This window comes from Hemiscyllium ocellatum, chromosome 3 (genome assembly GCF_020745735.1).
Source record: "Hemiscyllium ocellatum isolate sHemOce1 chromosome 3, sHemOce1.pat.X.cur, whole genome shotgun sequence".
NCBI lineage: Eukaryota > Metazoa > Chordata > Chondrichthyes > Orectolobiformes > Hemiscylliidae > Hemiscyllium > Hemiscyllium ocellatum.
The window spans coordinates 67,964,160-67,980,058 of NC_083403.1; the positions used below are offsets into that span (position 1 = coordinate 67,964,160).

The following is a 15,899-nucleotide window of genomic DNA, read 5'->3' on the forward strand; positions in this document are numbered from 1 at the left end:
GCCAGTCTGTGTGAGACTGACAATCCTTGTAAAAGATCGCCCAACATTTTTTCATTAAGGTTTATATTCTCCTATTTCTATTGTATTTTATATATACTTTCTAATTTCAAACAGTAAATGCTGATGAAAATACTGGTGATAAAGGCTTTGAGGAAATACTGAGCTTAATATCATAAAAAGTACCAAGAATGACTGCTTATATATCTATTGATATTAATGTCAGATTATATGATCAATATATGTTATTAAAATTGTATTTTTTTTTGTACAAGAGATTGGTTGTACACATCATCTGTTGAACCACACGATTTCATTTTAACTTTTTGCCCACAATAAGCTCTCAGATTAGGCAAGTCAAATCAAATCAAGGGCAGAAACAAATTTGGCTCCAACTAAATGGCCAAGATTTTGCTGATTTTGTTATACACACACAAACAAAGCTTAGGTTTCTTTTAAAGCAATTGCTGTACAAATGTAATATAACAACATAAAAAAACAAAACACTTGGCTATTGCACAAATTACAGAGGCATGGGATTGAGGGTGATTTAGCAGTTTGGATCAGAAATTGGCTAGCTGAAAGAGGTTGTGGATAGTGATGCAGAATGTTGTAAGTGACAAAGAGACATCGATAAGCTGCAGAGCTGGGCTGAGAAGTGGCAAATAGAGTTTAATGCAGAAAGGTGTGATTTGACTCACTTTGAAAGGAGTAACAAAAATGTAGACTACTGGGCTAATGGCAAGATTCTTGGTAGTGTAGATGAGCAGAGAGATCTCGGTATCCAGGTACATAGATCCTTGAAAGTTGCCAACCAGGTTGATAAGGTTGTTAAGAAGCATATGGTGTGTTAGCTTTTATTGGTAGAGAGACTGAGTTTTGGAACCATGAGATCATGCTGCAGCTGTACAAAACTCTGAAGCGGCCACATTTGGAGTATTGCATACAGTTTTGACACCGCATTATAGGAAGGATGTGGAGCTTTGGAAAGAATTCAGAGGAGATTTACTAGGATGTTGCCTGGTATGGAGGGAAGGTATTGTGAAGAAAGGCTGAGGGACTCGAGGCTGTTTTCATTAGAGAGAAGAGGGTTGAGAGATGACTTAATTGAGTCCTGTAAGATAATCAGAGGGTTAGATAGGTTGGACAGTGAGAACCTTTTTCCTCAGATGGTGATAGCTAGCACGAGGGGACATAGCTTTAAATTGAGGGGTGATAGATATAAGACAGATGTCAGAGGTAGTTTTTTTACTCAGAGAATAGTAGGGGCGTGGAATACACTGCTTGCAACAGCAGTAGACTCGCCAACTTTAAGGACATTAAATGGTCATTGGATAGGCTATGGACAAGAATGGAATAGTGTAGGTTAGATAGGCTTCAGATTGGTTCCACAAGTCAGTGCAACATTGAAGACCAAAGGGCCTGTACTGCACTATAATGTTGTATGTTATAAAACAGAAATTTCTGGGAAGGCTTAGCAGATCTGGCAGCAACTGCAGAATGAAAGCAGAATCAATGTTTTGGGTCCAATGACCCTTTTTCAGAACATAAGAGCATCAGAATCAGGAGCAAATATAGGCCACTTGGCTTCTCAAGCCTGTCCTGCCATTCAAAAGATTGTGGCTGATATGCCCCAAGCCTTAAAATCTCTTTCATGCTAGCTCTGCATAAGACTTCAACAAGGGAAGGTAATGGCCCACTGGTATTATTGGTAGACTATTAATCTAGAGATCCAGGTAATATTCTAAGACCTGGCTTTGGATCCCATCAAGACAGAAGGTGTAAACTGAATTCAGCACAAAATTGGAATTAGGAGTCTAATGATTAGATTACAATGTGGAATCAGGCCCTTCGGCCCAACAAATCCACACCGACCCACCACTCACCCAAACCTATTCTCCCACACCTAACATTACAGGCATTTTAGCATGGCCAATTCACCTAACCTGCACATTTTTGGACTGTGGAAGGAAAGCAGAGCACCCGGAGGAAACCCACACAGACACGGGGAGAATGTGCAAACTCCACACAGTCAGTCGTCTGAGGTGAGAATTGAACCCGGGTCTCTGACACTGTGAGGCAGCAGTGCTAACCACTGTGCCACCGTGCCGCCCTGAAACTGTTGTCGATTGTCAGAAATAAAACCCATCTGGTTCACAAATATCCTTTGGGAAAGGAAACTGGTGTCTTGGAGACTGGCCAACACAAACTCCAGACCTACAGCAATGTGGTTGTTACTTAACTGGTCTCTGGGCAATTAGGAAAGAGCAATAAATGCTAATCCAGCCAGAGACACCCACATCCTGTGAATGATTTTTTTTACAATCACAATTGTTTCCAAATTCTGTCTAACTCCTCTTTAAGTCCTTTCAATGATCTGGCCTCCACAACTCTCTGAGTAGAGAATTCCAGGGAGAGAAAAATCCATTGCGTTTCAGTTTTAAATGAGTGTTAATTTATTCTGTAATTATGAAAATCACTGGGAGATTATGGGTAAGGTGGCCTTTTCATAAATGCAGAAATGGCAGAAATGAACCAGCAACATGCAATTTATGGGGGCTATTTCTTCCTTGCCACCAAATCTTGGCCACTTTGTGCACCAATAATATTGTTATTCATTCAGCTCCACTGAGTGGGAATTGTTGCTCATAAACATGACACCAAACATCTGATGCAACCGTTTTACTCAAAAGTTGTTCATGGCGGAAGCTCCCAATAGGACAACAGAAATGCTTTAGGGATATCCTCAAAACATTCTTGAGGTGACATCTTTGGCCTGTAACTTAGCAGAATAGAAAAGATTTATTTTGGAAGGCACTGAACACTGATTTAACAGACTTTGTCAAGCAGAGACAAAATATAAGTAAAACATACTGAAAGTGCACAAAGATTCATTTAGTTAACCTTTCAAGCACTATGTACTCTGAATCTGACAGAATCTGTGGATAGTACCCTGGACTTTCCGAAGTATCAAACCAGAATGAAAACAAATCATCCTCAATCCTGAGGGACTACCTGAGAAGATTTTGTTCATGTGCCATTATTCATCAGCAAAACCTGGGCCAAACTTTAACCCAAAACTTCCAAAGATTATCAACATGAAACCTCATAGCACACATAATTCTCAGTGGAATCATTTCACACCATGTTAATCAGCGGGTAAACCTGTGTTACTTGATCAAGCTGGTGTTCAAAATGTATTACTGCTACTGTGTGCACACTGTAAGTGTAATGACACCAAGTTCTTAACCCAAACCTGACACTGCAGTGCAGTAACTGAGGAAACACTGAACTGTTAGAGATGCCAGCTTTCTGATGTTATACCAAGGTCCATATGCCTGCAGTGGTGGATGTAAAACATGGCCTAGGATTGTTTCGAAAAACTCAATGGAGCAATCCCACGTGTATCCTGGCCAATATTCATGCCTGGATCATCACCACAAATCTGGTCATTGTCACATTACTATTTGTGGGAATATACTGTGAGCAATTGGCTGCTGCATTCTTTAAATTCCAACAGTGACTACACTTCAAAAATCACTTCATTGGCTGTAAAGAATTTTTCGTGGAGCTTTACAGTCAGCTAACGTTGAGCCGCAGCGCCCAGCCCGAGGCCCTAGGGGCAGTATGAGTGCAGGTTGAGCGGTAGAGATGAGGGGATGTCTGTCTGGTGATCTCTGCGGCGCTGTATGAAGGATCTTACCGTCCGTGACGGGGCGATGGAAATATCTCAGCGCACGCTTCCCAGTCTGAGGTGGATCCCGGGCGCTGCTGCACGGCTCCCGCTTCACCCTGCCGCTCCCCCGACATCAAACAGTCCCCTGCCTCCAGAAACCTCCGGGACTGCACAGCAGCCAACTCACCCGTCATAATGTTAACTTACGAGCTGGTGGCGAAGAGAGAGAGAGAGAGAGAAGAACAGTAAGTGAAGAAGAAAGGAACTTCAGCATCTTGCATATAAACCCAAAGCGGTTCAACAAACAAACACACATACAAAAAAGCTTGGACCAAAATTATCAAACGGCAGTGAAAATAAAAGAAAATGCTGGAGACATGCAGCAGGGTTCATCAAAGCTGTCAATCTGGACTGGGTAACGTTAAATTGATAAGAAAACTGCAGGAAGAGGGGAGAACACAAAAAAAAGGCCGACTCCCTAAAGAGGATGGAGCTGAAATTTCTACAGGATTACTGAGAGCGACCAGCATTTTCTGCTTTTGTTTCAAATTCTCTGCACCTACTGTTCATATATTTACTAACTGCCTCCCAAAATATCAAGAAATAAACCCCCAATTAACAAAGTAATAGGAATCAAGCGAAGTGCCAATACTTTTGAACTCTCAATAGTTAGAAGTGCTTGTTGATACAGCACGAATCGCTCAAGATCAGCTGCCTACTGTTGCTGCTGTCCTTGCTTCATGTTAGAGCTATATTGGCGTAGATGTGGAAGAGCTGATCCGGTATTTTGGGTTGATTTTGGTTCTATTACCATAAGAGAGTGCTCTCCGTCAATGTACGGGGTCTAATAATGAACAGCCACGCCGATGGTCCTAGTTACAGTAATCAGTCTTTGCTTGAAATGTCTCCGTTTTGCGTTGGCGCCGGGAGCACAGCGGCGGCGCCCAATGTCACAAAGACGCTCTGTTGATGTGTCAGAGCCGGTGCCAGTAACACGCCGCCACTGCAGCCAGCCCTTCAGTCTGCACAGAACGGCACAGATCTGCAGAAGTGCCCGTACTGTATGCACATACAGCTGGGAAAACGCCATGCCGTTGATAAACAAGCACCAGCCAATTCATACCCAGATGCTACAGAATGGAGGTTGAGACGTACTTGTACATTATCCTGCACAAGAAACAAATATCCTTGGCCAGAGAACCCACTTCCTGTTCGTCACAAACACAAGTACACAGCATCCCATTGAATACAAGTTGAACTCTTTTGACTACCCAAAATTGTTTGCGCGCACCTGGGTGTGTGTGTCATGATTTAGAGACGCCGGTGTTGGACGGAGGTGTACAAAGTTAAAAATTTAAACAAGGCAACCTTAGGTCTTATGGTCTCAGAATTATTGTGTGGACTCCTCGATCCAAGGGAACCTTACACAGTTCTTGGACTTCAACTCTCCACACGCCTTATTTCTTCAGTATCTGTCCTCATAGCACTCAACCTGGTAATTTTTAATAATTCTACTTGGCATTTGGTGTGCGCCCTTTCTCCCAAATTTCTGCTTGACTGACATAATCATGAGTCCTCCTAAGTCCAAGTATTCAAACTTACACCTTGCTTTTCAAATATACTTCACAGTTTCTACCTATACAACAAGCAATGTGTCTCTAAGTAGGTTATGTTGGTCACATCTCTCTCCAAAATGACACTATTTTTATCTGGATTTAAAAGAAGTGTATTTAAAACATATCCACCTAATAAAGTCCAGCAACAGTCAAGTCGCTAACAACAAAGTCTCACATTCAGAAAATTAGCTGAATGACCTCTAATTGGTAATTGTTTTTTGGTTTTAGCATTTGTCAAAAATATTTAACCAACCAGCAATTTCTACCACTTCACTAGGTCCCATGCCTTCAAATAATACTTAATCCATACCTCAGGTGAAATTCTGGCTTTAACCTCTCATCCATACTGAAAATAATTTATGCCACTTATAATGTTTTCATTTGTGTACGTGTATCACAAAACCACCTTAAAAAGTTAATCATATAACCTCTTCCATATTAGTGACATACAAATACTGAAGAAAATTGATGAGACTAGGCAAAGTGATGGTGTGAGAAGGACTTTCAAACAGCCTACCAAAGACATTTATTGGCATTTTAGTCAGAAGGATAAAAAATGACAACATAAAATGATTTAAACAAATTTTGAGGGGTACAGGTCCAGAGGCAGCTTGTTGGTGTATATAACCTAAAATGTAGGAACAGATTCAGAATGGCATTTAAAAAAAGATTGGAATCTTGGGGGCTTTTTTTTGTCAGTATAAAAACTAAAGATGCTAAGTTAAACAATTTATATAACTCTGGCCAGGCCTTAGCTGAAGTATTGCATTTAATTCAATTTAGAAAGACTTATGCTAAGCATAATAAATTTATTCTGCACTAAGAGACTTCAATTTTGTGGAGACACTAGAGAAAAAATTTCCAGTGAAATTAATTTTAGGACAGGATACATAAAGGGACAATTTGATAGAGGATTTCAAAATGAGGGATAATTTTGATACGAGTAAATGAAATGGAGCTGTATTCAGTGGCAGAAGGTCAGGGACTAAAAACCCAGGTTTAAGGTGATTGGCAAAAAAATGCGATAGGAATGTGGGATATAAGTAGTGTTACTTCTGCAATCATAATTACTTATGCAAGGTAAGTGCACTTACACCAACGTATAATTGTTTCATCCAAGAGCTGAGTCAACAAGAATGAAAACTATGTGGAGGAAATATATAATTGTTTTTGTATTAGCTAAAATGTGCATACAAGAATGAAACGTACCTGCAAACAATGGTAGACAAATAGATAAAGGTGTGTGAGGATGTAGGTTAAGCCAGGTATGCTTGTACTAGCAGTAGTTATAAGCATCTGTTTCCCACTTTTGCAAAAACACAAAAACAAACCCCAATTAAAAAGGTCATAAGGATCAATATGGTTGGGGAAAGGGAGGAAGTGGCACAGGTGGAGGAAGTAGATAAAAGTAAAGAAGGATAGATCTACAATGGGCCACAGCAGGATGTGGTGAAATGACAGAGTGAAACTTGTACTTTGTTATGCACAAGAGCAAGAGATAAACAATAGTAATGGGCACTGAGTTGGGAGTAGTGAATCCTATATATGTACTTGCGAAACTCTGTGTGCCTTCAAGCACCACGTTTGCAAGCGTAGAATAAACAGATTGATTACTTCAGATCTTGTCTTGGACTGAAATTATTGAAGTGAGTGAGCTTTGTTTCTCACAGGAAGAAACTGTTTTTTTTTAAAAAAGGAAGTAGTAAATTGTGATTTGCATTCTGCTGCCTGAAAAGTTGAGGGGAAGCAGATTGAAAAGTAATTTTTAAAAGGAAATTGGATGAAGCTTTGAAGGAAAGAACAAGTTAGATAAAGGCAGGGTGGGAGCAGAACAGTGAGACAAATTGGACTGGGGTATCAAAAACACAAATGAGCCAAATGCCAAATACCTATGATGTACCATTGATTTGGAATTTGAATAGCTACAAGTTCACAGTCCTCTGAAATTAGATGTGCTTGGACATTAAAACCAAAGGCCTTTAAACAGTAGGCAATGTCCAAATCTAAACATCAAATTCTTGCTCTGAATACTAAAGAGTGTATGAACGATAAATGCAGGTGAATAATGAACAATAACTTTAGGAACTCCCTCTTAGCATTCTGGGTCTACCTATGCAAACACACTGCAGTTTAAGAAGGCTGCTCACCACCACTTTCTCAAGTGCAACTGGGAAGTAAGTGCTGGTTTAGCCAGAAGCACCCACACCCCATGAAGTAGTCATAATTATTGTTTAAAATTTGTGATAATGATTCTGAGTGATTTGTCTCAATGCCCTATAAAAGGGAAACTACTGCGCGTACTGAAAATCTGAAATGAACACAGAGGAAGCTAGAGAACCTCAGCAGATCTGGCAGCATCTGTGAAAGTAGAAACAGAGGATGTTTTGAGGCTGGTATGAGTCTTCTTCAGAACAGTATGTAGTTAAGTGTCTCTTTTGGTTAGATAATGCTCCAAAGGTACCCTGGGAGATTTTACTGCACTGATGGAATTTGATTTTATAACAAAATACAAATCTAATGAAATAAATGACCATGACAGGCAAGTTATCTAGTAGTTATCTATTAGCTTGCTGAAATTAGTAGGTTTTTGTAGCACTTCCTTAACGATATATAGCTCACCAGCAAAATTAAGATTTATAATTCACTGACACAAGTAACATTTGTTCAAACAGGATGTAGTCTTTTAATTCTCTTTGCTGTGGAATTCTTACATTATAAATTATTACATACATTTATTTAGTTGGCACACAAAAATGGGGATGGTCAGAATACCATCAAAGGAAACATTTGGACATTGTCTTAGTGATTTTTCTACAAACATTCAACACATTATTTTTGCAGCATTCACATCATAAAAAACAATTTATTTTTATCTTCAAACACATAAGTCACTCACCCAAATCAGAGTTACAATAAATGTAGAAGACTATTTTTTTGTCTTTTTGGGAATATATGACTCGCTTGATGTTGGGATTCTACTTTAAAAGTTAGACAATTGGATTTGTAATTCCCTAGACAGATCAAAGGAAACCTTTACTACAATATTTTTCAGGTCACCTATGAGCTTTCAACTTGAAAAAAATGAAACCCTAGAAATCAAAGAACAAGGGAAAATAAACTAAGAATTACTTCTTTCACTTTCACATCCAATAGTATAGTTTATTATATATAAACAAAAAAGTTAATCGAAGCAATGTGTAGACTGTGTGGGAACTCTTATTAACAGTGAAAGGAATCACCTAAAATTGTTGCTCACTCTGTAATCAGACCAACATCTGATTGAATTCTATCCAATTTATTAACAATTTGCAGCAATTTATAGGCAGTTTAAGAGTAAGCTGGCCAGAGAATTTTGCACTGCCAGTTGGGTATTGAACAACGTTAAACTTGACAGTTCTAATGTACAACGTTACCTACAAATTGACAGCAAACTTGACTAGACCAAGGCAAAAAAGGCTTGAGGTTAAAAGATTCATTATGCTGCAGTAAAGATAGAAACAGTTTAAACACTGCACTTCACTCTGCTGGGCTTGAGTGGACAACATTCAGCACTGAAACAGAATATCACCAACAGAAAAGTGCACAATTTTTCAGCATCAGGCACACTGAGCACTGACAGGAGCAGGTGTTACATAAACATTGTTGTTTTAATATCACTGGAGACCTGACTGAAAATTGAATCTATGGTTTTACAAACTGTTATGTAGGAGAATGTGACTGGAAGTTGGAACAAATCTTAGTTAAATAAAGACCAGGAGGAGGTGGCAAAGTAAAGCTTTTGAAACCATTACAAATATCACCAACCCAAATACCAACAGTGAATGCAGAAGGAAATGTTTGCCTTTTGAGAACAATTGGTGAAATTTATAGTATATAGTTCAGTTTATTGATGGACAGTATATGCTATGGAACAAGTCAGTTTGCAACCCTAATTCCCCATTCTTGACTTTCTCTCACATCTCCAAGACTGTTCCGGTGAAATTAGTATTGGCAAGTTATGAGGTTCTTTCTTCTCAAAAGACTGAAAGTGAACATTCTACCACTTTCTTTGTTTCATGAGTTATTAAAATCGTTGTAATTGTCTTCAAATGGCTACTAAGGCACTGAGCAAGTGAAGGCCTACTTACAAACTCAGCAGGTCTCAGTTTAAGATGAAATGATCTGGAGGATAAAGTCGTGTTTAATGCTGAAATAAAACTAAAAATTCATTGCAAAATAAATTTTCTGAATAAGAAGTGCAGTTGGATACAAGATTCGTGCAATAGCAGTAAATCTCGGTGACACTGAAATTAGGAAGTCCAAGTTTATGGCTCTAAAATTCCTGGATGTGAGGATGCAGATCAATTGGAGTTTGGGAAAAAAAAAATGCATCAGGACCGAGGTTGACTGGATGCCAATCTGGAAAGCAAGCAGCATCAATTTCAGGATGTGTTAATAAAAGCACTGGGAGGTTGTAAGGAAAGATAGATTTAATTGGTAGCACTAGGCTCTTATTCCTGATGAAGGGCTTATGCTCGAAACGTCGAATTCTCTATTCCTGAGATGCTGCCTAACCTGCTGTGCTTTGACCAGCAACACATTTGCAGCTGTGATCTCCAGCATCTGCAGACCTCATTTTTTACTAGCACTAGGAAAAGTCACACCACCTTCATAATACTCATCAGAGAGATGTATCAACTTGCGCACAGTGAGATCTTGCCCAGGACGCTTTTGTTTCCTGGACTGTGTTTCAGTCATGATGCTGAGGAACATTAGCAGTCAGATCGAGAAGAGAGTGTTACAGTTTACATTCTAGCCGGTTGCTCAAATAGCAATGACATCTTAACTTCCAAATGGCAGCAATCATTCTGAGGAGCTATTGTATACTTTAGGCAGGTTAGCTAATTCATTGTGTAATCTTCTATACAGGGAGATTACCAACACCTTCTTTGTAACAGATCAACTTGCACAGTTTGACAGTATTCCCAGACAGTATTAAGGCTGCCAGAAGTTTGCTCATTCTTAGCATTTACTGTTGAAATTTGGCATCTGGTCAAATACAGATCTTCAATCCATTCATAAAGCTGCACATTAACATAAAAACGATTGTCTGAACATATTCCAATTGAAATTAAAAAGTTGTCGTGCTGTCCATAGACTGTTTGATGTCACTTTTGATGCAACACTCAAAAATAATGGCAACAGCTTCTGACACGGTTTCCAGTTATTTATGCTCTGCAGGTAATAGTTTGGTTGTGTAAAGTGTTTACTTCTGTTCACATACCCACTCATCCCAGTCTTCAGGATCAAGCTGCAAAAGAAAACAAGCATACATTACAGCAGCAATCTTGCAACCTTCAATCGTCAAGGTAGAAAATCATTACAGAACAAAACCAGTACCTCTCCTGAGGCTTCAGCTCGAGATAAAGTCAACTGGATTTCTTCTTCAGTCATGTCCAGATCAAGGTCTTCATCCCAGTTTTCAAAATAATCAGTGTTTCCTATAACAAAAAAAAACCCGGTGAAACCCAGAGTTCATAAAACACTAAATAATTGAAAAGAGTTTCCCCAATATGTATCAAATTATTGATTCTTCCTGTTAAAAGTCATTGTCACCACCATTATAAATGGAAGGCTGCTTCAGCTTAGATGCTTCTAACCCTGAGATAGCCAAGTCAGTTTCAGATTTCAAAGTTCTATTCTCCAGCTACAAAAGCTTGGGCCATTTTCAGAATTTCCTAATTTAAAATTTTCTCCTTTGGTTGCACTGTTGGTGGAACAGAAATGCAATGCAATTCAATTAATAAATACAGACTTTAAAAAGCCACACTGGAGTTAACTGTAATCACTAACCTACTACTTTGCAAAAAATTGTTTGATTCATTAATGCCCTTCGGGAAACCAAGTCTGCTTATCTCATTACTTCAGGCCCACAGTAATGTAATTGATGCTCAACAGCCCTCTGAAATGGTTCAACAGGCCACTCAATTGCATCAAAACTCTACAGAAAAGTTGAAAAGGATTGAAAACGAACAGAGTAGTCAACATAAACCCAAGCACCAATCAATCCTGCAAGTTCTTTCATTTTTTATATCAGAAGACATGCTACAATTGGAAGAGGTTTTAATAGTCAAGCAATAGGCGGATAGTCATATTCACTGAACCATGTCTTACAATCAATGTCCCAGGACTGTATGTCAGGAGTGAATGGTTCTAAGAGTCCTCAATATTGAGGATTCTTAGGGTTTTAGTTAAACATGAGTAAAGAAACCTGCAGTTATCACCTACTGTCATGTCTTAAGCTCAAAGCTGTGCTTCTCCATGTTGAATACTACTTAAGAGTAGCACTGAAGGTACAAAGGTCACAAAATGAACCCTCTATCCAATGTATGATGTCCCATACCAAATGTGACTAGGTTGCACCAATACTGACTGAATTAATTGAGAACTGAAGGACATACAGAATCATAGAATCCGTAGAGTGTGGAAACAGGACATTTGGCCCCACAAGTTCACATGACCCGCCAAAGAGTAACCCACCCAGACCCATTCCCCTACCCTATTACTCTACATCTACCCTGACCAACACATCCTATTTACACATCCCTGAACGGGCAATTTAGCATGACCAATCCATCTAACCTGCACAATTTTGGATTGTGGGAGGAAACCGGAGCACCTGAAGGAAACCCAAGCAGAACGTGCAAACTCGGCACAGACAGTCACCCGAGACTGGAATTGAACCTGGGCCCCTGGCACTGTGAGGCAGCAGTGCTAATCATTGAGCCACCATGGCACCGATATCTGTCGGACTAAGCTATGGGAGACAGAAGGAAACAAATGACATCACCAATCTACCCATTGCAGGTGTGTCTGTTCTTGACAAGATCAGCAAGAGTGACCACTGGAAGTCATTGGGAATCCAAAGCATTTTGTTTGGTAGTGTTGCAGAACAGGTAGACCTAGGAGTTCAGGTACATAATTCTTTGAAATTTGCATCACAGGTAAACATTGTGGTTAAGATGCCATTTGGACCATTTATAAAGAAAAATCATTTGTGGAATGTGGCCAACATTTATCCTCAAGTTGCCCTTGAGAAGGTGGTGATGAGCTTCCTTCTTGAACCGCATGGACAATTTGACTGAAGGGTCTGTCTCCATGCTGTATGTTATGAGGCACAATAACTGTATTGGCCGGGATAGATTTTGAACAGATCTATTAAAATCAAAACTTGGCATTCATTAAAGCTGTGGGCCATCAGGACAACAGAACTGTAATCATAATTTAGAACTCTGTAGTCTCTCAAACTACCATTGCTATTAAGCTAAGGTTCCAGTATTGATTCAACGAAGAGTGTGAGAAGTGGGCCAGGAGCAGCAAATGAGGTGGCAAGCTGGTGAAGTTGTATGACGGGACTACACAAGTAAGCAACATGTAATGTTCAGCTGATCCCAAAACCAACAAATCAAATCAAAAGCTCCACAGTTTTGCCACAAGCTACAACTGGCATGAAATGAGCTGCCAGAGGAAGTGGCGGAGGCTGGTACAACTACACCATTTAAAAGGCATCAGGATAGGTATATGAATAGGAAGGGTTGAGAGGGATATGGGCCAAGTGCTGTCAAATGGGACTAGATTAGGTTAGGATATCTTGTCGGCACGGAAGAGTTGGACCAGAGGGTCTATCTCTGTGCTGTACATCTCTATGACATAACAGGAAAAGGAGAATCCAGAGGGTCTCCAGCCTCAAAGATGAGAGTTCCTAGCACATTAATGCAAGAGATAAGGTTGAAGCGTTTGCAATAATCTTCAAGTAGAAGTGTTAATTGAATGATCCATCTCTGCTTTCTCACTAGGTCCCCACCACAATTGCTCGTATTCAGCCAACTTAATTCACTCCACATTACGTTAAATAATGGTTGAATACATTAGGTACAGTATTAAGTATGGGTTCTGAAAAACTCTGGCAATAGTACTGAAGACTTGCCGTCTCGAATGAGCCACATTCGCAGCTAAGCTGTCCAAGTGTCATTACAACACTGACGTATACCTGACAATCTGCAAAAATGAAATGAAACAGAAGGTGCTGCAGAAACTCAGCAGATCTGACACCACCTGATCGGAGAGAAACACAGTTACTATTTAAGTATGTCACTGGTCTCCAGAAAGATAGCTCAGGTGTGCTCTGCTCATAAACAGCAGGGATATATCCAACTGCCCAATTATCACCCATCAGCCTACTCTCAATCATTAGTAAAGTAATGTAAAATGCTGTTGTCAGCACTATTAAGTAGCACTTACTCAGCAGTAATCTGCTCATTGATACTCAGTTCGTGTTCTACCAGGGTCACTCCTGGCCTCATTGTAGCAGTGGTTTAAATACGGACATAAGAGTGGAATTCGAGTGTTAAGGTAGAGCGACTTCCCTTCACAAAAAAAGGCAGCATGTGGTAAAGTATAGCATTAGCAAACAGCCATGAGCCAGTCTCTTTCTAATGGATTTCTCTGCAGCTCCTTGTGCTCTTCCTACCTGCTACTGAAATTTCTGTTCCTCTGGCTAGAGCAGAAATGGAAGGAAGATGCTCATTTTGAAAGAAGTATATTATTAGCATTCCTAGATATTACAGAAGTCAATGCAAGCATTTTTTTAAAAAAAAGAATCACTTTAAAATGATGTACAAAATATCTCCTAAATTTTACAGCATTTTGAGCAGGTGGCACAGTGGTTAGCACTGCTGCCTCACAGCGCCTGAAGACCCGGGTTCAATTCCCGACTCAGGCGACTGACTGTGTGGAGTTTGCACGTTCTCCCCGTGTCTGCGTGGGTTTCCTCCGGGTGCTCCGGTTTCCTCCCACAGTCCAAAGATGTGCGGGTCAGGTGAATTGGCCATGCTAAATTGCCCGTAGTGTTAGGTAAGGGGTAATGTAGGGGTATGGGTGGGTTTCGCTTCGGCGGGTCGGTGTGGACTTGTTGGGCCGAAGGGCCTGTTTCCACACTAAGTCTAATCTAAAAAAAAACAGATATGTATCCCCAGAAAAGGTCAATTACCAAATCTTTGACAAAGTAACGGTGCTAGAACGGATTTACCTGAAAAATCACAGGCTTGATTACATTGCCAACCTTTCTTTCTGCCAGTAGTTTAGTTTGATCAGTTTCAGGAAAAAGAGTCTTGTTCACCTAAATGTAGTCCCAACAACAACATCAACAACACAACACAAAACAAAAAAGGATTTCAGCACTGTGCTGACATTTTGCTTTGCAATATTTTCTCCTCTATTGACGCACTTTTGGGAACAATTGAGACTAAAACTGATAGAATAGTTTCCAACAGTCTCATTGTAAATGGCAGGCATTTATATTTCCAAAACATGTTCAGCTTCACATCTGCCTTTCTAGTGACAGCAGTCAACTCATTACCAGCAAAATATCTCACTGAACAAAATGACAAACCTATCCACTGCCATTGTATCTTAATAAGTTAAAATTAATTAAATTGACCTCGTCATTCAAACTATTTGACCACATCAACATTTATACTTCTCGATATTGACTTGCTTTCTAAAAAAAACCTACAATTAATTTCAAACAATTATATTAAAAATAAATTTTGAAAATTTAAGGTACAGTAGTTACCAACATCTGACAGGCTTGATTTCTGTAACATTAGATTTGATCATACTGTCAGTGTGATCATCTAAAAAATGGTACTGTCTACAAATCAAAGTGAATAACTGTCTTATCTAAGACCACAAGAAATAGAAACAGGAGTAAGCCATTCACCCCCTCGAGTCTGTTACATCATTCAATAGGATCATGGCTGATCCAATATTCCTCACATCCACTTTCCTGTCCTTTCCTCATAATCCTGCACATCTTTACTGATAAAGAATCTATCTCAGCCTTAAATTTACACAAGGACTGTGCCCCACAGCTCTGTCGCCAAGAGTTCCAAAGACTTTCAACCACCTGGGAGAAGAATTTTCTCCTCATCTCAGTCTTTAATTCTGAGACTAGGCCCTCTGGTCCTTGGATGTCCCATGCAGGGAAATATCTTCTCAGCATTTGCTTTGTCAAACCCCTTTAAAAGCTCTATTCGATTTCGAAGAGATCGCCTCTCATTCTTTGAGATTCCAATGAGTAGAATTCCAACCGTTTAGCCTTTGCTCTTAAGTCATTCCCCTCATATCAGGGATCTGTTTCAAATATGCAATAAAAGTTTTAGATTGTCTGTCCAACTCAAAATATCTTTATTAGTGAAAAACAATGAGCCCTGAATAACGAGAGCAATGGCGAAACAGTCAGGGAAAAAGTGACAAGAATGGAAAAATTATTTGCTTGACAAGGGAAAAAATGTCTGATTTTGTGCATGAGCGGACGGAAACTAATTGGCACCAGTTCCTGATATGAAAGTCAGGGTGGTTACCTGGTGGGTGTAGTTTGGGCATCCACCTTAGTTAGCATCTCCCGACATTTCAGAGCATGCTACATTAGCAGCAACCGTTTGTAATTTCCATTCACCGAGGTTGGCTTCAGCCCAACAGCAGCCTCACCAATTTGTCGTGACACACCTCAGACTGAATATTCATAGAGTTCTTTAAAGATTGCACTCCAAGCTCAACAAAGGTTATAT

The 15,899-nt window shown here is 39.8% G+C and overlaps 1 protein-coding gene across 1 annotated transcript in view; it reads right to left on the reverse strand.

Moving 5' to 3' along the window:
• Positions 1-8,402: 8,402 nt before the first annotated feature.
• Positions 8,403-15,899, reverse strand: part of LOC132805817 (BSD domain-containing protein 1-like) — a 37,299-nt gene continuing 29,802 nt past the window's right edge. The window contains exons 11-12 of the mRNA XM_060821107.1: positions 10,669-10,769; positions 8,403-10,579 (exon numbers count right to left, since the gene is read on the reverse strand). Coding sequence (XP_060677090.1) covers positions 10,535-10,579; positions 10,669-10,769 — 146 coding nt within the window. The 3' untranslated portion in view covers positions 8,403-10,534. The remainder of the gene's footprint in view (positions 10,580-10,668; positions 10,770-15,899) is intronic.